This window comes from Gouania willdenowi, chromosome 7, assembly GCF_900634775.1.
Source record: "Gouania willdenowi chromosome 7, fGouWil2.1, whole genome shotgun sequence".
NCBI lineage: Eukaryota > Metazoa > Chordata > Actinopteri > Blenniiformes > Gobiesocidae > Gouania > Gouania willdenowi.
The window spans coordinates 31618065-31644597 of NC_041050.1; the positions used below are offsets into that span (position 1 = coordinate 31618065).

A 26533-nucleotide genomic window follows, 5' to 3' on the forward strand; every position below is an offset into this window, starting at 1 on the left:
TGGAGAAATGTGAATTTATTTGCAAACTCAAAGCAAACTGCCTAAAATATACAGAACATGGCTGATGTAAATATTTACAGAACCACCACAATGTTGACATTTTACAGTGCGTAACCTTCACATATAATGTAGTCATTTATTAAAGAGAGCTACATGATAATAACCCTTCATCTACCCATTGTCTTTGCAAAGCTCAGAGGACGTTTTGTCTTAGGATGTAGATCAAGTACGTGGCTGCTTCACAAACAGATGCTGCCCATCCCTCAGCTACACACATCAGGCACTTGTAAAACCACATCCACTTTATTGCTCTCTGAACCAACTTGTCACATTTTAATTTAACCCATGGGGGGAAAAAAATAAAGATGGTACGGCACTAAATGAGACGCAAGTGTAGAGCAAAACTTGGTAGTTTATCGTAAACAGTCGCCTGTGATTCTACTCATTTTTATCGCAGTGATTCTCTACCACGGGAATGTGGAAACATTTATTATTCGAAGATAATTTGATACATCAGTGTGTGCGACTCAACAAAATAAATTAATAGTTGTTTTGCTTACTTGCCAAAACACAACGTAATTAAAAACTCAAGTGTGCTGTTGCTCTGGGCACAGGAAGAGTTAAAGGAACTGAGAAACACAAGGCTTAACAAAAGCCTAACATGACAAGAGATTACAGAAGGAAAAAAAAAAAGGTTTACAACCACTGGTTTAAAGATTAAGCTCCGCCCCTGCAGACCATTCAATCATGTGTGCTCCGTGCCTCTGATAAGCTACAACAGTGATTGTGCTAAACATCTACGTACGTATCTGAATTGCTTTTTTCATGCTGCATCGTCAAATTGCACCGAAGCTTTTGGTTGAGTGTTTCATATATATTTATATATAGATATGTATTTAAAAAAACATCTCAAGATATTTGCTACTAAACTATCATTTCTGACACCTCTGAACCATCGAAGCTTTTATGTATTTGCAAAAGTTAATTAGTACAAAAGCAGCTCAAGTAATTACAAACAGTAGTTTTCAATGATTGTTGAAGAAAAATCCATGGAAACAGTTCAAACTGCAAGCTCCTCCCATCCAGACCACCTTGTGCTCACTTTAAGAAGTTTAAAATATGGAGGTTTTTCAAATTTCCTCTTAAACAGACACTACTTCATATGCTGTGAAGTTTCCAATAGTAAATTTCAAAAAGATATTGTGCTGACGGAAACATTTTACATGCGTGGACTATACACGGAAAACACAAACATGTAACAATAAACAAGTTATTGCTATCAAACCTACTGGAAATGACGTATTTCCATATATGCATTATTATTACTTCAAACAAGGATCTCATTGAGGAGTCCTTTAGAGTCTCTGGAAGAAGGTTTACAGACTATTGGCCTTTGGGAGGCAGAATTCATTAATGTAGAGATGAAGACACGACTGTTCCGGACGGATGATGAGGCAGGAATTTTCACACAAAACCAAACTGCTCTGACATTTAAAAACAGCAAAGAGAAAGTGAGTTTATAATATACAAGTGCATGGAAACGAGGTCACACATCCTTAGCAGAAGGGAAATTAGTTTCCTTTGTTTCCAGGTAGAGAGAGAGAGGCTGGACCCGTAATTCAGAGGTGGACCAATAGTCCAACTAGCTAAACTTCAAACCCCTTCAGATCTCAGATTCTTTCCCTAAAATAATTACCTTTAGGATTTAAAACTCTAGCAGCAAACCCAACAGCGTGGTTCACAATACTACACACACAGCCACTTCTCATAGTTCTCCTCCGCTCATAGCTTTAGTCCAAAGAAGCCTGCGTACATTCATTAAACTTCACTGATTACAGCAGATAGACACAGACGCTCGGTCTGTGGGCGTGGCCAAGGCTCTTTCTAGAAGGTGAAAGGAAGAAGTAACTGGAGACGGAGAGTGACAGGAACAGCCGTTAGCCACGAGGCGGCCTCAGGGTCTGTAGCTCAGTTGCAGGGCAGGTTTGCTCACTATTCCAGTAGATCCTGTGCAAAGACAAAGAAAACATCCAGAAGAACAAACACCACATCAGCACAATGATGTTCACACTAACAGGCCTATCTTTGTGACTCATGCCACCTGACACCATTAGCATTCTGGTGCTTTGGAGACGAGTGACCCAAACTGGTGACCTAGGATTGGGGTCAATTCTAATTGTAATTGATAATTCATTACAATTATGGAATATTAATAATTTTAATTTAGGAAATCTATCGCAATTGCGAAGAAAATTCTATGAAAATTGTCAGTTATATTTTAACTCAAAACTAGGGAACCATGTTACAGTTCTATGTACAGTTCTACACATACTGTATGTAGTTAATCATTATTAAAATGTGTTTCATATCAAGCTTTCTCACATTTTACCATTTAATTTATTTTCTGTTTTAATCTAGGGGTATACTGACACAAAAAGTCTTCATAGGTTTACAGTCTTTACAGTAAGGTCACAAATATCAAACAGGTTTCACAGGCTCAGTGAGCAACAGAAAGAGCTTTACAAGCAGTTTAGCAGCTAGTCTGGCTTGTGTATTCATCTGTTTAGGAAAAGTGATGATTGTTGCTGCAATACCTTTCAAAATAAAAAAAACCCACAACTTAATCCTCCTTACTTTATTTTTTTGTATTTCTATTCCCTTTAAAAGCATCCTGTGGACAGGTGTTGTAAAATAGCACATGTGCTAACACATGTAAAACAATACATCTGGGTAACTAATGTAAGTCAAAATAAACAAATAAATGTAACTTAATTTGGTGTTCTTTTTTAATCATATATTAAGGTTAAAAGTGGCTTCTTGACCACCAGTTATGTTCACACTGACAGGCTTTTATTCTATTTTATTTATATTTTTGTATATTGTTTGTTTATGTTGTGTTAAGTATAGATTAACTGATTTGTTTGAACTGTGGTTTTAGTCCAGGCTTGGAGCTCTGTTTATTTATTTTATTATTTGTCATATTTTATGTTGTAATCTCTCTGTATTTAATACCATTTACATTTTAGATTGACTTTTAAAATCTGGCCAGGGACACACAATGGAAACTAGCCTCTCTGTTTATTAATGTGCATTGTTCCTTTTAAATAATAATCAATGAATTAAAATCATATTTAAAATTCAAGGGTTCTGATGGTTATTTTAAATGTTTTTTAAAACGTCTTACCCCACTCCGAGGTTCAACCACCACCCATGCAGCCCACCTGTATAAGTCAGTTCTAACATCCAGTGACACTCCAAACACCAACAAACGTAAACACAAGTGAGCAGTAACTTCTTCTATAGCTCCTACGCTGATTATATGTGAAATGATTTGTTTCGTCAGAGAAATGTACCTCGTCTGAGTCGTCGTGAAACTCTATTTTTCCGTTTTGAGTGTGGTTGGTCTCCAGCTGGTCATCGATGCCCTCAGCAGTGTTGTCTTCAACGTGCTGCTGCAGCACTGAGTACCTGTGAACCAGGAACCTGTGGGACACATTCAGCAGATTGTCCTGTTGTTTAAAACATCCAAATAAAAAACATTTATCACACAAACAAAAGCAACTGTAGGGGCCTGTACTGCGAAGCTAGATTAGTAAAGCCTGGATTTATCTCCGTTAGTGGGCTTCACCTAACCAAACATTCTCCGTCAGAGAGAAACTGTCCTACGAATCTCGATTACAACTCGCTAAGTTAAGCGTGTTGATTTCCACCTGGCTACGTGCGCGCTCTTGTGACAGAGGTGGAGATTACAGCGTTAGACCAATCACAGTCGCAGAGCAACTGTAGAGCAATTTACGTCACAATTGAGGTATATTTCTTTCAAAATATGAAGAATTAATATCCGTAATGCAAGACCAAAAACAACACCATTGCTGCAGAAAAAGCAGGAAGGAATGAATGCAGGAATCGATGAGTATTAATGCTTAAATTAGTGAAATTATAAATGGATAATAATCAGACACTGATTTTACCTTTTATCTTTTCTGTGGTTCTGATGCTGCGTTCATACAGATCAGCCTAAATCATAAGGTGGACAATATTTGCATTTTACATTATTTTACAGGCTTTATCAGCTGACTGATGTAGGTCAGTCCATCAGATATAAATCTATATGTTTCCTATAGGATGTCATGGTAAATAAAAGATCAATATTCTCTCTCCTGTCAGCGTCACATCAGATCCACACAGAGACGTGTTCATGCAATGATCCTCCTTTTTTTGGGCAGGTCGTTCTTTAAGAGAACTGATTGGTCAGGAATCGGGACTTTAGTACTCGCTCAGATCCTAGCCAGACCAGGTTAGTCGTTCAGCATAAGTTACCATGGTGATTTAGCCCCGTAAGACAGCACACACTGATTAAATCCCAGAAGTTAGTGCAATAAGAGGAAATCCAGCTTCGTAGTATAGGCCCTAGATAATTATTCGGTTTGGATTAAAAACAAACACACTAACCTGCCCCCGCAGACATATTTCTTGACAAATAGGACTCCAGCCACAATGCTCATGAGCAAGACGATAATGACGACTATCACAATAAAGACGGATTTGGAGGAGCTCACCTTTAAGTGGAAAGAAGTGGACAAATTAAGCACAATCTGATGTCTTTGTCCATAAGATGGTGTTAGTAAAGAGACACTGACCGTTTCCTGTGTATCCAACAGGTCACTCACACACTTCTGACGCAGAGGTACCACTTTACGCGCCGGGGTCTTTCCTCCCTCACATTTGTCTCCAGGAATTTTCCGATAACTGTGAAACAAACGGTGACTTTTAGAAACCAAACTGAATGACATTCACATGTGCAGGAAAAAATCTTTTTAAGGGTTTTCATTTTACTTTTGCTTGAAGTTAAAGGCCAAAGCTGTGCTGTAAATGGGGACACTGCAGTGATGTTTTCCACCAATGCAAATGCATCAATGCAAATAGATTCCTGTTCAACTACCACATGCTGCAGCCGAACCTGTTGAACTACTTCACTTGTTTGGTGAATATGTTTACACAGTGCTTTTAGTCATTTAGGTTCAAACACAACACTCACAGATTGACTCACAATAGTCAGCATGATCTCTACAACATTTATCACTACATTTTGGATCCATTTCATTTAAAGCAATCAATAAAACTATGTAAGTTAGACTATTTTTATTGACAATAAGGATGATTAGGGTAGAGACATGGGGTACTGTGAAACAGTTGCAGTGTGAACAGGATATTTGTGTTGATTGTTGATTGTGTATACAGTAGTTGTAGGTATGTGTTCACATGGTGTGTACATATAATGTGTAAAGGGAGTGATTGCACATCCAGGTCTTTGTGATCTTCGGTTTTTGCTGCGATGAATGTTGTACTATTCTTTTTCTTTTTTTGATGTATTGTTGCCATAAAAAAAGAAATTGAGTTGTAAATATTGGTTTGCCTCACCATTATATAAATATATACATAAATATTTTTTTGGACACTATGGCAAAGGAGCAGAACTAGATAAGCATTGCATCGTTTTGTCCCTTCTCAAACTACTACTGTGTTGACATAAGTGTGTATTTGCATTTGGTTGATTATTAATGAACCACTGATCTTATATATATATAATATGGTTAATATGCATATGCGCATCAACTGTCTTGACCCTGACAGGTTCTTTTTTTGTTGTTTATTTATTTTATTTTAGAGTTTGAGACAAATAAAGATCAAATCAAATCAAACTATTAGGAGACCGTTAACACTGTGCTAGGTGGGTAGCTTGTTTAAAGCTGCAGTATGTACATTTTTTGGGGGGTTATTTGGTCAAAAATCCATAATCAACTTTGAGCATATTGTAATTGAACGCGTTCTGAGTGGACAGTGAATCTCTTCTCCTCCTCTTGGTTTTATTTTTAGGCTTTAGAAATTCAGGAGCGTGATGCTAGATTTCCACCAAGCTCTTCTACAAAGTGCTCCATGAGCTGTTTTGGGCGTTACTATTGGCTGCTCGACTGAAGTCAATGCGAGTTCACGCACCACCGATAGTAAAAGTGTAATGGCTCAATCGTGGCGTAAAGCACAACAGTTATAAGGCAAAACAAGTGGAAAAAGTTAGACCGAAGTGGAGAAGCAACAGTCTAAAGCAGTAGTTCCTAACCTTTTTTGATATTTTGATATCAAGAATTTATGGTGACCCTAAAGACATATTTTTCTAGAATTAGTTTTTGATCATGTTTGTTTTGCTGTGTTACAAATACAGATAGCCAGGATTAGTGACAAGTTGTACCACCTCATATATAATATTTTGCTGCATTTTATTTTAACCAGATTTATATTTGGCAAAGTGAAAAAATAGAATACAGTTGTTTACTTTTCCTTTTAAAATCAGTAATATTTTGATCTTCTTAAATTACTACACATTTCAGACGACCCCATTTAAACTCCAGGCGTCCCCACATGAGGTCCTGACCCCAAGGTTGAAAAGTAGATAATAAATAGTAAAATATTTATACTATTATTATTCACATGTCATGTACATTAATTTGTATGTATGTGTATGTTTGATGTTTGTGCATGTACAGTATAAACTGTGTACATAAAACATTGTGTAGAGTGCGTATTTTAAAAATAGTAATAGTTTCTTTGTTTTGTTTTTTGTGATGGGGTAGGTGTGTATTAGCTTTTGCTTCAACCTACACCCTTTTGGCTGATTTGTGAGACAATCTAGTGTTGTTTGTTATGTTTTTTTAGTTTTTCTGAAGACTGACGAAATAATATTCAAAATCAAATTGAAATGTCTGCATAATAGAAAGCCTGACCAAACACTGACAAATGACACAGTCTCTCCCTGCAACAAGTCTATGATGGGGTTGATTTTATGTAAAAGTGAAATGATTCGTCTGCTCACATCCTAGGTATGCTCTGATCATGAGGCTGGACTCGTCTTACCCGCTGGTCACCAGCTGCTCCTCGTTGCCGTGCAGACAGAACTCCAAGTCTTTTCCTTCAAGGTCCGGCTGCTCGATGCATTGTGAGCTGTTCTCTTGACGATAGTATCCAAAGTCACTGTGATGAAAGAAAAAAGGAATGATTCTTTTAAAAACCCTTCATAAAGAACAGATGAGCCTGTTTTTTTTATTTTATATCCCAAAAAAATCTTATATTCTGTTCTTCATTATGAATAAATAATGACCAGTCAATTATGTTGTCCTCTGTGTAGATGCTTTTAAAAATTCATTTGAATATTTTCATTTCAATCAACACTCACCACATGAAGTCATCAAAGGTGCACGTACACGGCGTCGGCTGGTTGATGACTTTGTAATCACGTCCATTAAAGCAAACGGAGTCCTTTTTAAGACGCTGGAACTTCTCCTTGTAGCCCAGCATGCAGCCATTGGTGGGGTCACTGAGGTCATCGGAGTGAGCCAACCACTGAACGTAGTCCTCGTCACCGCCTACACCAACAGGAAGTTGTAAGTCTGTTACAGATCCGTTTGAAACTGGGAATTATTCAGTACCTATAGGGAATGCTATCACTCACAGTCTCTGGTGAGAAGTTCCTTGAAGTCGATGGTGATGGAGATCCAGTACTGACTGAGGAGAGAGTCTCTGTAGCCCCAGATACTGACGTTCATGGAGAGAGCACCAGGCTCTGAGGCTAGTCCGGTGAAAAATATGGGCACTGAGGTGAAGTTATACTGCCTCCAGCACTGTCCTTCATCTGTCGAGAATCTGTCACAATGTCCAGAAAGACATTTTTAGACATTTTTGATGGTCCCGTGTTACCAGAAGTTTGAGATACACTGAATAAATTATCAAATAAAAGATCACTTAAAGCTGATATTGGAGTTTCTGAGAAATCTATGTTTATGCATGATTCTTTTGAAATGCCAAAAAATACCTCACTACTCTTTTACTATGGTCTACTGCCGGTGGTCGTTCATATACATTAATGTATACAAGTCCTTTCTTTGTCCTATACGAATGGAAACGATCTCCAAGTGCACCCAGCCAATAGACTTCGACTTCCTGGAGCTAGGACCGTCAATCAAAGTCAATGCACGGAAACAAGGCCACACGTCTCAAACAAGTATCACTCTCAGCAGCAGAGCGTCATGGAGGAACGCTCCGAAACTCCAACGTATAAAACTTCTACTAAAAAAGAAAAGAAAAGTCCGGGTACAAAGCTTGTAGATAAACGTCTTTGTGACCACAACAGACTTTATCTCAGAGCTGCTTTTCAAAGGTGGAGTGAGTTGCTGCTTTTAAAAGGATTTGGCGACATTTCTCATTAACAGGTAATAAAGATTTTTTCATCAAAAGTTATGGCACTCAAACAAAAAATGTGTAGTTTTTGTAGTTATGCGACTTTGTTATGTTTTGCAATGTGTGTGCACAAACGTAGAGGCGTAGCTTCTGGTAGATTGGCAGAGGCAGAGTAGAGCTGTTGAGGGTGGGACATGGAGACGTTCTCTCAGAAACTCCAGATAGCAGCTTTAAGCACTTTTTTTGCCTCATTTCTCTGATTCACATGTATCAAACTCAAGGCCCAGAGGCCAAATCCTGCCCTTTAGATCAGTGGTTCACAACCTTTTTTGGCTCAACTACCCCCCGTTCTCTTATTTCTGAATCCATGTACAGCTTTGTCTGATTACAACATTTTCCAGAATTAAGCTGTATTTTGCATAGTGGTTCCCAATGTTTTTTGGATCATGACCCCATTTTGATACAACAAATTTCAGGCGGGCCCAAAGACACTTTTTTCTTAGTTTTTTTGTTTGTTATGTGTTATAGAGCAGCCAGGATTAGTGGCAAGTTGCACCAGCTCATATATATTTCAAGTGCATTTTATTTCAAATAGCATAGAATACAGTTAAGATTGTGTCTTGTTTTAAATTTAAAGAATATAGTTTTATATTTCAGCCGACCCCATTTAAATTCCAGACAATGCCACATGGGGTCATGACCCCAAGGTTGAAAAACACTGATTAAGTGCCTCCAGAATAGATTTATTTCTATAGTTTTTATAATTTCTGGTCATCTCCACGCTAGTGTGGGACCAAGACTGACCTTTGTATTTTCATCTCATATTCTAGTCAACATAATTTCCTTCATTATTATTATTATTTTTAACTAAGCATAAACATTATAAACCCCATATTGTCCATGTTCACATTTGTTGTAAGTACCCTCTGTAGTGCCATTGCGTACCCTCATTTGAGAAACGCTGCTTTAAAGCATCCAATTTGGCCTGCAGGAGATCGTAAAAATGACATTGAAAACATGAATTATTGTGTAAATTACCAAATGATCCAGATGTAGATATCTCAAATTCACCAACTCTACAATATTTTCAGGGACTTGCATTCTTCTTTTGTTTGTATCACATGAATGCACTCATTTTTAATTGCAAGTTGTGGAAAGGACTTTAAAATTTTCCACAAATGTTTCAAATTCTCACAAACAATTCCACAAAATGTCTATAAATTATAAATAATTTGTAAATCTATGGCCCACTTGAGGCCAAACTGGTCCATATTTTCCCCCAGGACTAAAATGAGTTTGACAACCCAGCTTTAATTCTTCCTAATTGCTCGATACGTCGTCCATCTTCTTTTACACACTTGCTATTCCTTCCCACAACTCACTTGACGATATCGATTGGTTGGTTGGGTTTGTGCTCTACGGCCACCAGCAGTCCGCCAGAGTCCAGAATAGCATAGTGGTGCGGCCCCTCGAGAGCCTTTATCCAAGAGTAACCTCCATCGTCAGACACGTACACGTCTGGGTTCATCACGGAAACGGAATCACCAACACTTCCTGTGGGAAGCAAAGCCAAGTGTTTAAACTCGAAAAGACAAACTTCGTGTTTGCTCCACTGATTCCTAAAACAAAATAAATGCACAAAATTAAAAAAAAAAAGAATAATAATTTAAAACAAGAAGTTTGCTTATCTCCTGGGCCAAAATGAAGATGAAACTTTTAGTTAAAAACAAAACAAACTTCCATTGCCACTTTGGCACCAGCTAATTGTGACTGATCAAGATTGATCTAAATCTAAAACAAACATTCCCACAATATAATGGTATTAAAAAAAGTTTTTCCAAATTTTGTTAGATTGTTATCCTGTTCCTGTTAATATTTTGAACATCTGTACCAAAAATTCAACCATTATAATGTCCGTAATTTATATTGCTCAACCAAAGAATACGTAACTTTCACAGATATCAGAAACTTTAACAATATAAAGGTACGTATAGTTTCTGCCTGTATTTATGCTAAATGAGTAAAAACATTAGAACAGTTCAAACACTATTCCTGAAAATAGAAAAAAACATCCACCTTGTGATAAAGTGTGCCACCCTTAAATGTGCAGAGATTGACTTCATTTTTGGTAAAGATGTTTACAATGTCAATGTGAACAACGAAAAAAGTGATCTGGCAAAATTTGGTGAAAATCAATTTTGTGAACCACCCTAATCCACATTTACAACAGTTTCAAAAAGACAGGTAAGTGAGAAACAGACTGGGAAAGTTTGCCCATCACTTCTTACCCACTGTGTTATAGGCTTGGGCGGGATCCAAATTTTGATACCAGTATACTACCTCCCTATTTTACCACGGTATACGGTAATACTAATTTTAAGAAAATGACGTAAGGCTCAGGGTGCGTTCACACCAAATGCGTGTGTGACTATCGGAGCCGAGTGACAGCAATTTTTTGTTTGTCCGTTCACATTACTATTTAAAATGTGACCTGTGTCAGACTCCAGTGTGAATGGTTTGTGGCTCCAACCTGACCCGCGTTTGTCTCAAAGTTTTTGTGCATCAGAGCTGGAGAATGAATGAATGAGCAGGTGGAGGAGGACGAGGAGAAAGAAAAAGAGAGACAAATACTTTGTTTTGGCTTTTTGTGGTGCTGACTTGCTTCTAAACACAAACCATTTATGATATGAACCTTATTCAAGCTTTGACCAGAATCCGACAAAGCAAAAGTGAAACCTTCAGGTCCGACAGATATTTGGTATTTATATCAGAGCCCGACCTGAAACAACAATTAAAACCTATTTTTTCCTCATACAAATGACATATCTATGTTTGCTTTAGTGGTAAGCCTGCTTTTATTAACAGACAGTTGTCAACATCGGTTCAGCGCAGGGGGAAACCAGCACGTCAAACACACACAGGTGCACAGTGTGCCCGCAGCGCCAGAGACAGTGGATCTATTTACATAATCCACATATCAAATATAAGGATAATCCAAGTTTTTGTCCAGAAAAATGATTGATTCAATAGTGGATGCTTGTGCTTCAAGCTTGTCTTAATTTGTTCCCTCTCTGGTCTCTGTTCTGAAAACAGTGCAGTGCACTTTTTTTGCAGCCAGCACTCACTTAAACAGCCGTTTGCTTGACATAGAATCATGTTTAGGAATCATGTTTTCACCCCTTTATGCCCTTTCTGTCATAAAAACACACACATTTTTCAATAAGAAAAACACAAAAACACAAAATAAGTTTTTCTTTTTTTAAATACGGTGCAAAGTGAAATATATAGTATGAGTACATTAAAGTCTTGAGTAGGTCAATAATTGATAGGAACATTGATTTTGAGGCATAATTACTTTTAGAGCTATGAGCATTTATAGAAAAAAAAACTACACTGAGCTTATACCTTACAGTACCCTTCATTAAAGTGTCTTCAAAATGTCATATATAAATATTTTTTTCCCACTTTTTCACATCAGATCTAACCATAAATATACAGCTCTGCATTAGAGTTTTCTACATTTCTACATTTTCATACACAAATTATGATTTGATTGTTTTTCTCCAAAAATAAGGTGCATTTTATATTTCATATTTTGAAAATAGAGGCCATGATGTATAAGGTATTCATGGTAAAATCACTGTTATATGTCAGGATAACAGTGTATCCAAAATAAGTAGTTATAATGGGAGTCAATACGACCAAATCGGTCCCAAACACAAAAAATGTATATCTCCTGTTCTATATATCTTTCAATAAAAGCAACCATCGAATTATGAACATGATACTGAATGAGATATTGACAATTGAACTGAATAAGCAGAAGGTACACATTTCGTCTCCAATAGGTTTAATGTTGGTTTATCTCACATTTGTTGGTAAATCCCAGTCAACAACACTGGTGATATTTGCCGTGTTGTGAGAGTTACCGTGAGCTATGATCAGGCCGACAGCGTTGGGTTCAGTCAAAGGCAGCACTGGCACGTTCAGCTTCATGGCAATGCTGTAGGCTGCGTGGATATGAAGTGAACACTGTGGACAAATACAGCACAACGCAGGTGTCAGTGTGTTGACAATATCAACACTCTGAACTTTAGTAATGGCAGATAAAATCTTCAACATCACCCCAAAGCAGTTCAATAAGAATCTGTGCTATGCTATGCAGTCTGATAAGACAGGTTTTAGCTTCTGACTGAAGCTGATTACGTCTTTTAAAGTTCCTTGCTTTTTCACCTTATCCGGGTCCATGGATGTAGAATCACACTTGCTGTCAACGGGTTTCCTCAGAGGGACCCACTCTCCACCCTGGTCAAAGGACACCACAGACTGCACGGAGTTATCTGAAACCATTTGAAAAGCAAAGCAGTCAATTGTAACTTTAAACAAAAAAAGTGAGGATAGCTCATGGTCAGAATTTAGTTAACTGGATAAATCAGAATCAGAATAAGTTGTACTTTATTTATCCCATAGAGAAAATGCTTTTTTTTTAACACATGCTCCAGAAATATTTCCAATGAAAGAAGAAACACTAAAACATAGAAAAGAAAGCATAGATTACATACATAAATTACATAAAAGACTGTTAATTAAATAGGGATTAAATACATGTTAACACCTCCAGGAAAATACATTACAAATATGCAAATATAATACAGATAAATACAACTATAGAGCCATCGACTACCTGTAAAGTCAAGAAGTTGTCATGTTAAAGTGAGATAAAATGTAAATCCTGACAAACTAATGTGTCTATGAATGTAATAAACTTCAGGAAAATTAGTTTTTTAATGGAAATAGAAGAATGAATGACCACTTCATAGGTTAGGTCAGGGGTGTCAAACTCATTTCAGTTCAGGGGCTGAATACAAAGTAGTTTGATCTTAAGTGGTCCACAAATTTTAGGCAGGAAAATGTGCAATTTCAACATTAATGTCCCCAAGTTTGTACTTTACAAGTATGTAAGACACCAACAACATCCAAGCAATTAGTGACAGATATCAGTCCCTGCTGGATTTTCTCTTTTAAATTTCACTGATTTTGTGACCAATTTGTATTTAAATTAATTAAACCTATAATGTGTGGAATAATTTCAGGAAAATGTAGTTCTTTGAACAATTTGAAATTTAAAATGACTACAGTCATGTGAAAAAAGCATGGGAAAATTGCGATCCTCCAAATATTGTGGAGTATCATTGAATTGAATCTAAAATATCTGAACTCATTTATCTATAACTGAATTATTTGGACAATAATTCATGTTTTTTCTTTTTTAACTTTTTCCTGCAAGCTTGATTTGATGGTCTAAAGGGCCGGATTTGGCCCCCAAGCCTCGACTTTGACACGTTTGTTAGATTGTGATGTGAGCTACACCTGGGTCGATCAGAGGCTTCAAGAAGACAAAGCATCTAACACGGGGCAGCTAATTAAATATTTATCTGACACCCTCCCTTGGTATGTAATGGAGAAGCTGTTTGTGTTTGTGTGTCTTAGGGAATTTAAGCACAGCCATGGATTGTGATTCCTTTGTCATGGCACCTTCCAAACAGATGAGTTGTGCTACCTTGAGCCAGGATACTGGTGATGAAGACTCCTCGCAGTGAGGTGACGTTGGTGAAGTCAGTGTCACCTCCTGTGCTCGTATAAAGATGGCGTTCCAGGGACTTGGAGTAAACAGTGCCTCTGTCGTCTGATGCGTACACTGTACCAAATCCTGTGTCTGTGGGAAAACAAGGCACCAAAGATTAAACTTACAGGAAGTCATTAGACTTGACAAACGAGTTTGTATTAACACAGTCCTGTTGTGTAAAGAAACTTTGTTAGAGTAGATAACATTTTTCATCTTGAGTCAAGGCCCTTTGGTAGGTTCAACCATTAAAAAACTAAATTCATAAATAATAGCAGATTTATTTTTGTGTAAAAGACACTTAAATTACTTTAAATTAACTTAAAGAGGGGGGGGGTATCATGTAAAAATCACTTTTTCAAGCTTTATATCATGTTAGTGTGTCATTCCCTCCTGAAAAACATACCTGCACTGTTGCTCAGAGTGATTCATGTATTTTTGAGTAATCTTTAAATCTCCCAGCCATTTTCCTGCTCTTATGCTCAAGGGGACAATGCTCTGCCTGGGGACGAGCCCCCTCCCCCCTCCTATGTTCTCTTCTTTAGTTCAGCCCACAGCGCCCAACTGCAGATTTAGCTTTTAATTTACTCATTTTAAATACTTTTCTAAGAAACCCCTGGCTTATGTCTGTACTCATTTATGTACACATTAAAAAACAAATAAAAATGAAATAAAAAACTCTTTCCCCTCCTTGTCACTGTCTGTAGAGCCGAGGAAGCAGCCCCTCCCTCCCGCTACAGAGCTATAGCAATACAGATGCAGGGAGGGCTGTGGTTGACACTTCCTACCGAGGCAAAATCGAAGTGGATAACTTATTAAGCCTACATTCTCATCCTTTAGTAACCCCGTAAGTTGATCAGTTAAACCTATTAAAGTGGCGCTGTCTATAAGTGCTGCAGCCGGAGGAGAAGTGACTGCCCTCTCTCTCTCCCTATCGGCTCTGACACACGCACACGCACACACAGTTCACTGGATGAAGTGAGGGAGTTCAAACATTGTGTTAGCATTCCTCACTTTGATAACCATTCTAATGTATTGTAGCGAGCTTACACTGTACCATTCTTATAATACAATATTCTGTGTTTGAAGGGGGTGTGTTTATGGGCGTGTCAGACATGGGTGGCATAGTTATTTGACTATGCTATAGAATGGTACTATGTGCCTGAAAAAAACATGATACCCCCCTTTAATGTAATTTATTTAAAAGTAATTGGGAAGACTTTTTTATATTGTATCTTTTATTTGGAATGGGACAAAAATATCAAAATGTGACCATTTTTGTGACCATCCAGTTTTGTGATTTTTAGTCCAAAAAGCAAGCAACACCATCCAACTGAGGGAGTGAGTCTGAATATAACATTCAGTCCCAGAACAAGGGTCAGATTTCTCCTGTTCTGTGGTGGACCCACCCTCCTCTGATAAATCAAATTTCACAGGAATTATATTAGATAGAGTAGCGTCAATGGAAAAAATTAAAAAAAATAAAAACACAAAGGATCATCCCTGTAAAACCCTTGCCATGAAGCTACCTAGAATAAATGGGGCTCGCTAGCTCACTTAAAGGGAATTCTGATACAGCACAATGAATAAAAGAACATTTCAAGTGAAACTATGTACAGAAGGAAAAAAAAAACACAAAGAACGGTGGGGGGAGGGGGCAGCCGCTGCTGCTGTCTCAAATTTAAAGAGTCACAAAATGAATGAGTGAGTTACAATATTTGCAAACCAGAGATATCAAGCAAAGTCTGCCCTCGTGGGGGCTATAAATGAAATCCAGTTATTCCAGATCTGGTAAAATGTATCCTTTTGGGTTCTTATTTGATAGGTCAGTTTTTCCATCCTAAATATTTCTAAAATTATTCCAATTTCAACTGCTGGTGATGAAAAATTCTCATCAGATAAAGACATAGTGAAGGCCTCATTGATCAACAAATCGAAGCTAACTTGCTCCAAATAATAATGTCAAAGGTTGAAATTGCCACTTGTAAGTTTGTTTTCCTCCCCATGCTGTAAACACTGTCTTATTGACATTTTCGGAAAATGTTTACGCATTGCATTGTGGGATGTGGAGTCTTTTTCTGTATGCGAAATATTTGTATATAAATTTAATATTACAGACATGAGTAATATGTTGTGTATATTTGTATATAAAAAAACGTCTAATTTACTATAGTTAATATATTGTAAGAGAGTAAGTATATTATGGAGAAAATAAAAAACTTAGAAATTGTGTTGTAGTATTAAATAAGTTTAAACTTCTCACTACTCACTTTGGAGCAAACTTGCTGCACATTAACATTAAACCTTGATGTGTTTTCTTTATCCTTTTCTTTTTACACATGGGTGATTGATGTGGGTTTTTTTTTTTACATGTTTGAAATAAATAAATTATTTAAAAACAATTTGAAAAAAATATTTTTAAAAAAACACTGATGCGTTTTTTTCTACTAACCTCCTGGTTCATCCACGTGCATGAAAACCATTTCGTCATTTGCCGACAGGATGGAGTAGAACTGCTCGTGTCCAACAGCCGGCAGCTGAGCAATGTTCCAGGTTTCACCCTGATCTATGGACACGTGGATGGCCCGTAACGTGCTCTGTAAACAAACAGGTTGGAGTAAGAGAAATGTCAAGGGCTGGAGGTGGACAGGACATTTGTTTTCTGAGGCATAATGATAATATTATGCTGAGCCATTTTATATTTCACATGGAATAAAAAGATGCAATATAAAGGAAAACCTCTTCATGAAGGCTCACAAAGGAGAACTGAGTTCTCACACGTTATTAGGTAAGTATTTCTTCAGGTTTCAGTAGAGGCATTACACTTCCTGTTTGAAAAGCTGTGATGTAACCACAGTAATGTAACCTCAGTAATGTCAGTAAAACAGATAAGAACCAAAAGCTGTTTCTAACTAAAATCCACAGTAGTCTAAAACAGGGGTGTCAAACTCATTTTAGTTCATACAATCTGATCAGATTTAGCCCGTTAAATTCACTTACATTTCCTTGATATTAATAACAGTTGTTATTAAATTTAGTAGAATAATTTGAGGAAATGTGCATGATTTTGGAAAAAAAATTATTAAAAATGATTGCCATCATGTGATAAAATAATTATTTTGTAATTTACATGTTTTTTCCTGTCATTTTCACTTTCTCCTGCAGGCCAAATTAGAGGCTGAAAGAGGCCAAATTTGGCACCCGGGCCTTAAGTTTGACCCAAGTGGTCTAAAACACCAACATCTTCACTGATGTTGAGGTAAAAATTCGACTTATTTTTGAAATATTGCCTTTAGTGTTTGTTGATGATTTGAATTGATTTTACTGATGATTTTAAATGTTCTTATTGATTTTAAAGAGTTGAATGTTTTATCATGTAAAGCACATTGAGTTGCCTTGTGTATGAAATGCGCTATACAAATACATTTGCCTTGCCTTGCCTTTATTGAACACAGTGAGTGCACTGACCTTGTCTTTCATTACAGAGGCGAAGAGGAAGCGTCCGCCCAGGCCAAAAGAGTAGATCTTTTTTCGGATGGTCTTGATGGTTTTCCCATAGTCTGTTGTCTTCATCAGTACCAACGTTCCTCGATCACCTGAAAAATTGGGACGTTAGAACTGTGTGCTGAAGACATGGAAAGTGACGATGGAGAAGAATGTGCAAGTGTGAAAATCATCAAACAGAACCAAACATATTAGGATTTATTGTTTACTTTGCCACCAATTGTCATGATCATCAAACTGTTCTTTTTGCACACTTAGGGATGGTCTTCCACACACTGATCCTAAACATCAGCATTTACACATAATGTGGAGCTGTAGAGATGAACTAATCAATTAGACAACCATCGTAAAAACAAGACAGTAGCCATCTCATTCTTAGGGCTGCATCATATTGAGTACAACTTTTGATCTGATAAATACAAGTAAAGTAAGTAAGCTCGACTCAATCAATAGCCGTGTACACAAAACATCACCTTCTGCATCTAACTTTTCATAATGAGTGATTTGGATATGGATTATACACATTTAATAACAGATAACTATTATTCAAATGTTGCCTTTGTTTAGATGAAGCTGAATATTATGTTGCGTCCTTAATAATGGTGACGCTTCTACGAATTCAACTGAGCTGTCATTTAGAGACATGAGAAGTGATCTACCTTTATTCAACCATTACAACTGATTTGTGTTTTTCAGGAATGTAAGTGAAGAAATATTTAACATCTTCCTTTAGAAAATAAAATTGTTAAAAAAAAAAATCTCCTTATGTGCAAAAATCTTTGCGTACCCCTCCACCACCCCCTCACTGGACATGCAATACAAACTGCAAATGTGGGATATTTTTATGAATAATAATTTAGTCTGTCTTTTTTTATTTACATAGCACCAAATGGAGCATCACTCCTAATTTCATTGTATAAAATAAAAGCTTTGAATCTTGGGTTAGGGTTTACATTACAGTAATTACCAATTTAAAAAAAAAAAAACTTGGTTTGTTATTAATCTTTGATTTGGTGGTGTTCAAATACATTTGTCAAACACTGTATAGACACATTTAAACCACATGAAATGATCATTGAATAATAACATGTTTAAAAAAAGATGATTTTTCTTACTGCAAGAAGATTCGTTGTAATAGACGCTGAAGAAAATGGCATTATTCTTTCCCCTGTGAACAGGAAAGTGAAATGAACAGTTGGTAAATGTTTAATTAAAAAAACCTTGTGTAAAGGTAGGACTACCCATCTATAGCTTACATAAAAGCAATAATTTATTCTATGGTAAATATACATATACAATTATTGGTTGTTTTTTGAATCCCCTTTAATCTATTGCAGAATTTTGCTTTGTTGTGAATGTAATAAATAAAACAACTTCCCAAACACATCCAGGCTTTCCTAAACATCTACATTCCAGTGTTGTATTGTGACTTAAAAAAACTTGTGTCCCAGTTAGGACAGAACTATTTTCAAACTGTCTGTTCAAGTCCCATTTCAGACAGTTTGGTTTGAATCTGGGAGTTTGGAGAGATGTTTGGTTCAGGCACTTCTCTCAGGCACAGGGACCTTGACAAACACAGGCTCTACAACTGAAACTAAACCTGTCAAGGTTAATTAGTAATTTATACCAGTAAATGCATTCAAAACCACTGGAATGCCGTGAGCAGACTGGCTACAACAAAACCAGCCCAACAACCACCTGCTACAAAGCAGTTTAACTGTCTGTTTAACAATAAAGAAAGGGATTAAACATGCTTGGATCTTCTTTACTAGTATATTTCTTTACTTTTTCTCTGCAAACAAAAACAAAGTGAAGAAATAGAGGAATTGCGTTGCTTTAGCAATGTGATGAGGCCAAAAGTTACCAGGTCATCCTTTTATAATCAGATGTCATCTATACGCACTTCCTCTTCGTTCCTGTATTATTTTTCTTCATAGCAACACGAGGAAATATGTAATGTTTTTTCTGTTTCTAACCAATTTCTGATACAGGTGCTGATAATCTCAGTTTTTATTGCCTCTTACCATTTGACCAGACACACCAGGCTGTATAACATTTTCCAACTAGTGCCAAAATCCTCAGACAGCCACAATTCATTCTGAAAGAAAGAGAGAGATGTTAAATATTAACTAAAAGGGCATCTAGAAGGACGCGGCTGTTGGCAAAGGTCAAAACCTGATTCGCTGGACCGACTAAAACCCTCCCACGCCCATGTTAATCAATTTCCCATGTGCAAACACAATAATGTTCACTTGTTGAATCAGGATTCCTACAGCTTCAGTCAAATTAAATTCAAGACTTTTCAAAACTTTTTATTGCTATTTGAAATTAAATTCTAAGACCAACTTCCCAGTACACACAATTGGGGGAAAAAAACCGACATCAATTACATAGTAGGGGAAATATTTTCCAGTGTCTATTGGAGAGTAGACCCCAACACACAAAAATACACAAAATCACAGTAAAATACACAAATAAAACAGATCACTCACAGAAAACACAGAAAAAGACTACAGAAATAGCCAGAAATCTATAAAACAGCAACAAAAATACAAAAAATAAAAACCATTAAAAAAAATCTTCATTGCACAGGCAATTGTTTGTTAAAATTACATTTCCCCATGTTATTGAAAGTCCCACTGCAACCACATCTCTGTTTTGTAATTGGTTCCGCTGTCGTGATTGCGCATTGTTACGGTAAATTATATATATATATTTTTTTTTTAAACGAATGTTACCATTTATTTTGAAACGTGAGACTAATTTCAATCATAAAATCATACTTATGTGTTTAAGACTTTTAAAACATTGATTAAAGACATTTTAATGACAACTAAGGTCTGATTTTTAGATTCATGAATTTAATGCCTTTTAAGACTCTTTAAAGATCCACAGCAACCCTGTAAACTGTAGATGGAACATCAGAATGTGAGAAATTTCAAATCTGACAAAGCAAAGTTGGTTAAGTATACCAACTTACAACCTTTTTTTGTACTCACACTGTTGCTGAGCGCTACCAGAACATTAGAGTTTTCTGGGTTGTATGTGATCTGACTGTTGGGTTCAAAAGGCAGAGTTTTGGGGCTGAAATTCTCCCCAAAGTCCTTGGACAGAAAAATCTTAGGCCCTCGATCTCCTGATAATTCTCCTGTTAGGATCACCTGTGAGCCAGAAAACGGGAAGTTTACAGAAGGTATGTTGTGGGTAGAAAACTGACGATGATGTCATATGAATCAGGTGATCGGCCCACTAGATGGCTTACCTTTCCTGAGTTGTCAGGGCTGATAGCAATGCCAAACTCTGATCTGATAAAGGTGCTGTTGATGAGGTCAGTCACATCCTCGAATGACTTTCCGTAGTCCTCGCTGTGAGGAAAAAACAATTCAGTCAAATAAAAGGCCAATCCAACACCAGTAATGCACTTTTGAAATTAGCTGGGATTTCAGTCTTTACCTTCGATAAAGTCTGGACTGTCCAATTTTTAGCATAAAGAAGGGCACCTGGAAAGTTGTCAAAGCCAAGATAACCTGCCAGAAGCAAAAAATAAGCTTTAAAGATAAAAAGACACTATGTACAATGTGGAATAGGAAATTTAAAAAAAAAGAAATCTATGCAAATCCATTCAAACCTGTTGCACCAACAACACACAGTAACAACCCAGCAACATGAAACATGAGCATGACTCACCCCTGATCCATCGCCAACCCAGGCCAGGGACACAGATCCACTCAGGTCTTTGAAGAGATACTGAGGGGACGAAGCAAACAAATACTAAATTATACCACATCAAGGAAACCATGCTGTGCATAAAGCTACATTTTAAATCCTTTTTGACATCTCATCTTACAGGTGAAGCAAACTTAGATACCACAGAGTTGATGATTTTTAAGGTTACCTATAGATGTAGAATTGATATTTCATTAAATAGTGATTGTTAGAGGTTTAATTTGTGTCTCAGTTGCTGGATTTGACAATTTACATCAAGCCAACAAATAAATATTACCACATCAAGGAAACCATGCTGTAAAAGCTGTGAATAAAGCTACATTTTAAATCATTTTTGTTGATTTAAAAAGTAGTCACAGCAACTTTGCTTTGACGGTTCTTGACATAGGTCACGATACAATACGATACGATATATCCCGATATTAATGTATAAGGCGACTATTTTTATAAATGACTTATGAAACAACTAATCGGTAAATGTGTACACCCTCATAAAAAACATTATGTATGACATATTTTATTGGCATAGTTTACACTCAAAACATTGGATTTAACATGCCATGTGCCAACAACTTAAAATAAAAGAATAACATACAATCTGCCTGTGGCTTTTAAACCAACTTTGACTTTAGTGCTACATGGCTTTAGTGCAACTTAACTGAGATATACGCCTAGAACAACAAATAAATGCAGAAAGTTAGTACTTTCTTTTAAGATTTTTTTGAGAAAACACAAGCTGGTCAACATGCCCAGGTTTCAGCACACTTCTTTGTGCAGCTACAATGCAGTGGAAAAGCTTTCCTGGTTAAATAAAGGTTAAAAAAATTAATAAACAGATATGGATGCATTCTGAATCAATTCGAGAATCGCGCCACGTAATTTTGCGATATATCGGCGAATCAATTTTTTTTCAACACCCCAACATCTTCGTACTTTTCTGGACAACGATATCAAAATGTGCTTCACTCATGAGAACTGACATGTGAACATAAGACGTAAAGGTAATCCATGACTGGGATAGAAATCCTAAAGATACAAATAACTTATTTTCAGAGAGTCATTTGTAAATAAAACATGTCAGATTAGCAGCAACAACAACACTAAAAAATATTTTACAACACAATTTGTTCATGGTATATTAATATCATTGCTCAATGAATTGAAAAACAAAATTACATATCACAGAGTTGATGGTTGAAAAAAATCTACCACCATCTTCGGACGACTTTTACCAAGTTTCTAACATTGAGCCTGTGAGAATTCTGTCACTTTAAGATTAGATTACTGTAATCAACTGAGCAAAGACTGCGATGCAAAATTGATCACATGTCAACAAAGGCAAATAAGCAGTGCTGCAGAGGTTAGCCTCCTGTTTGTGTTGTGAGAACTGGGAAGACAGGAATACTTTAGAGACTACTTCCTCTTCCTGGTTTGAACTCTGTGAAAACACTGAAACCTCTGTGCTCCGACTTGACTCCTGCTTTAGACAATTAGGCGAGCACAGCGTTTAATGAGAAAATGAGAAACAAACTGCCGCTCACATGGATTCCCCGGGGCCAATTTTCCTATCTATATCCAGGCAGATACAATCGCATCCAAGCAGAAAGGAGAGAGAAGAATCCTTACATAAACGCTAAAGAACAACATTTAGGTCATAGCAATGTGTGCTGTCTTTGGAGATGGAGATAAAACTGGTCTTTAGGCTCAGTAATGGACGCTACAAAGCCCTGAAGGCCTTTTACCTTCTCACCACACTGTATTTTGCTGCAGCACATAGCAACCTGTCCTGAACTGCGTGTTTGCGTGATAAAATATACAATGAATGCTGGGAGTTGAACCAGTAGCTGTAGGACAGAATGAAAGAAGCTTCACAAATATGCACACATAATTTGTGCAATAAATAACCTGCATATGATACTAGTTGATGAGTAAATTAAAGGCTTTCAATTAAAACGTGGTAAAGTTTAAAAGTTATAGAACCAAAAAGCTGAAGGAAGTGTGGACAGATAAAACTGCTATGACAAAAAAGGTGCGTCACGCTTTCATAGACTATAATTTAAAAATTAACTTATAGCCAGAGAGTGGCTGGCTAATTTAACAGTCACTATAAAAGTTCATCAAACATTACTTGGCCTGGCGATAAGCTTAAGAAGGAGTTCCCATTTGATGATTTATATCCCGTGAAAAGAAACTACAGTAATCTAACATACTGAAAAAATATTTGGACAATTTCATACTCATAAAGTTGTGGGAACAGTTTGGCGAATGCACCTACTTCTTCTAGCATTACTGTGAAGTGCACACCATTTTAAGATTTGAAGTATTACACATAGATAGGAGAGTTTGGTGTGAAAAAAGAACGTTAAAGGCCTGTACAGAGGGCTAATCTTCACTATATAGAAAAACTTGGCAATGATCTACAGAAGAGACTGATTTATGAGTCCAACATAAGAGCCTAATCCCAGGTATGATCAAACTTTGAATTAAAAGCTTGGTGTAAGCTTTGTATTGTTAAAAAAACAAACAAAGGAGGGATCAGTGCTTGGCTAGGGAGGGACGATATATCACGAGACAAGTCATCACAATATTAATAAAACGTCACGTGCATACCTTTCCATCCCTATCTGTTTCAAGCAAGAGTGTCTTTTCAGCTGCAGGAGACATACAATAATGTCCAAGGGCCTGAAAATGTGACCCAGAAAATTCAAGGTTTTTTTCACCAAGTACAGTTTAAAAATAATACAAGGAATTTATCATGGTGGATGGTGCGAAGAACAAAACATAATAAAAACAAAAGCAAAAAACTGCTATAATAATAATAATAATAATAATAATAATAATAAAATATAAAGGATAAATGATGGAGATATACATATATACAAGTACTGCAGGTAATATTGTCTTTATATCATGTGGGCTGTTCTAGTTTATTATTTTCTTTTTTAAACTTGTTTTGCAAAGTTCATGCACAAATATAATATTTTTTGGGGAAAAATGCCATAATGATGATGACATGATTTGCTTTTAGATTGGCATGAATTGTCAGTCTGTGTTTCTATGTTTCATTTGCACAGTGGCACTTTAAATGGGATGATAAATTGCTCTTATTTATGTTTACCCTACTTTACGAACTGTTTTTGTTGTTGTTGTTGTGTCATTTGTGTCTTTTTTCCCCTTTTCTAAAACGTTGTCTAGTCAGTAGTTTTGATCGAGTATCCCAGGTGAGAAGTCTGAACCTGTCAGAGTGTAAAATGTGTCCACGGTGACTCAGTTTCACGCCACACTGAGCAGCAGCTGATTAAACCAACACCTGCGGTAAGTCATCCTCTAAGGTGTGAGGCTGTAACAGGACCTCTGCGGGTCACTTACCCGGTGGGTGTTGCCCTCTAACTTAGCCTCGTAGCCCTGCATGGAGTTGCACGAGTCCCCCTGCTCGGTGCTCCTCCGTGTGATCCTGTGCTGCGGGGATGCAGCGAGCCACGCCGGCAGAGACCTCCGCGCGACGCTCGCTGCCCTCGCTCCCGCGTTCGGACGCCTGTCAAACCCCGCCGGCTGTCCTGAATATTTGGAGCCGAGCTGGAAATCCGAGCCGTGGGCTGTGAGAGAGCAGAGAGCCAGCAGCAGGACACCACGCAGAACGAGAGCCATTCTGCAGCAGGAGGATAGAGAATGAAAGCAATAGAAGGCGAGTCTTTGTTTATCCCGGTCCGTAGAAAGTGAAGGTCGCTATAGCTCCGCCGACACGAAGCGAACAGTCCTCCTCACAGCAACTGCTTCAGAACCAGGCTCTGGCAACACAAAGCCTTTAACACGACTGTTTCACGAACACTACACACTGTCCACACAGGAAAAAAACAAAGCCTTAATGTGACTAATAACCCAGGTGTTACACAGCCATTACCAGTGTTCAGCTCCCCAGTCAACATGATACACTGAAATATCACTGGATTTGTGTCGGCAGGTCATTGAGCTCGAATGCACAAAGAGCCAATTGGTTGAGCCAACATTCTCAGCCTAGCTTTACTGGATTGTGATTGGTTCGACTATGAAGAAGGCGAAACCAAGAGCAGGCAGCTTAATTACCTGTCAGCAAGGCTATCAAGGTAGGTTGAGCAATACTATCGCGCCACAGCATCCAATAACTATGATTACATTAATATATCCCGAGTCCTACTAATTTCAGAAAGCAGTTATTTAATTATTATGTTTTATTATCACTGTATGCTTCTTGGAGTTTATTCTTAAATATTTTTTGTTCTAATGTCACATAAATATTCCTCATGTTGACATTTTATTATTATTATTATTATTATTATTATTATTATTATTATTATTATTATTATTATTATTATTATTATTATTATTAGTATTATTATTATTATATCTTGGCTGTTTGTACTGTTCAAGTCCTGCTGTGAATAGTTTTGCGTCTTGTTTTATTATTCTATTGTGTTGCACTTGTACTTTTACCACAACTCTGTACAGCACTTATATCTGCAAAAAGCGCTTTATAAATAAACTACTTGCGTACTTACTGTATGTATGTGTTGTGTAGGATCGTTTATTTTCTTTGTCATGTTTGTTGTTGTTTACGCTTGTGTGTTTTGTGTACAGTGTTTCAGTGCAAAGTTTAGTGAACTACATTCTCAAAACAGTTTAACATAACATAAAACGAAAACATTATTATTATTATTGATCATAATCATGATAATATTTTGTTGATATTTGATTTTTAGTGAGTATGTCATTGGTGTTATTATTGATGAGGGATGTCCCAATACAACTTTTTCATTTCCGATATGATACCAATATTGCAGCCTTGCATATTCACCGATACCGATATTGATGCGATATCAGCACGAATTATACGTACTTTTAATACTTTTTTTTTTTTTTTTTAAATAAAAAAATAATAAATACTTATTTTGTAGTGTGGAATGTTAGAAAAGGCTTGATCAAGTGATGTTACTCAAACAGAGAACAATAGTCAGCAACAGTAGGTATGAGGAATAACTGACCCATTTATTATTAACCAATTGGTTACTTACATTTTAACCTTCAACATAATATTTACAGTATTCTACAATCGGCACATCCCTATTATTGATTATCATAAAATGGAGGTAGTTAATAGAAAAAACCTATAAATCACAGCAGCCAAGTTTCCTGTGTAATTAAAGGAAAACAATGTCCAGAAAAAGGTTTTTGTTGTAAAAATGTAAATCAAACTGTATGAATACATTGGCAGTTGATAGCTATGCTGTTGTTAGCATTCTCATTTCTTTCTTTCTTTCTTTTTTTTTTTTAAGGATATAAGGTGCGTAATTTGTGGTGTTAGACAGACATGTGATATTAACACATCTGCATATGAGGTGTAATACATGGCCTCTAACATGCAAATAAAGAAAATTATTCTTATGGACTTGACTTCCTTTCATTGAAATATAAAAT

General features: G+C 36.8%; 1 protein-coding gene across 2 annotated transcripts; it reads right to left on the bottom strand.

Moving 5' to 3' along the window:
* Positions 1-25048, bottom strand: LOC114467021 (sortilin-like). 2 transcript variants are annotated; one of them, XM_028452987.1, is made up of 20 exons: positions 24452-25048; positions 21044-21103; positions 20810-20883; positions 20619-20721; positions 20356-20517; positions 19381-19454; positions 18472-18524; positions 17321-17448; positions 16305-16449; positions 13790-13945; positions 12463-12569; positions 12159-12261; positions 9612-9783; positions 7505-7695; positions 7229-7418; positions 6910-7026; positions 4641-4749; positions 4453-4559; positions 3354-3483; positions 1-2007 (listed from the first exon to the last, which is right to left on the bottom strand). In XM_028452987.1, the coding sequence occupies exons 1-20, from the start codon at positions 24728-24730 to the stop codon at positions 1993-1995; spliced, it is 2475 nt and encodes an 824-aa protein (XP_028308788.1). In that variant the 5' UTR covers positions 24731-25048; the 3' UTR covers positions 1-1992. The 2 variants fall into 2 exon arrangements, with proteins under 2 accessions (XP_028308788.1, XP_028308787.1); XM_028452986.1 differs by having other exon boundaries at positions 4453-4749.
* Positions 25049-26533: the final 1485 nt, after the last annotated feature.

Bases quoted from the DNA above. Each gene is read 5' to 3' on its own strand.
- LOC114467021 (XM_028452986.1), bottom strand. From the start codon at position 24,730: ATGGCTCTCGTTCTGCGTGGTGTCCTGCTGCTGGCTCTCTGCTCTCTC. The intron at 21,104-24,451 runs GTAAGTGACCCG...TCGTCCCCTCAG, and splicing joins TAGAGGGCAACACCCACCGG to TATCTCTTCAAAGACCTGAG. The intron at 12,570-13,789 runs GTAGCACAACTC...AAATGGTTTCAG, and splicing joins CACCAGTATCCTGGCTCAAG to ATAACTCCGTGCAGTCTGTG.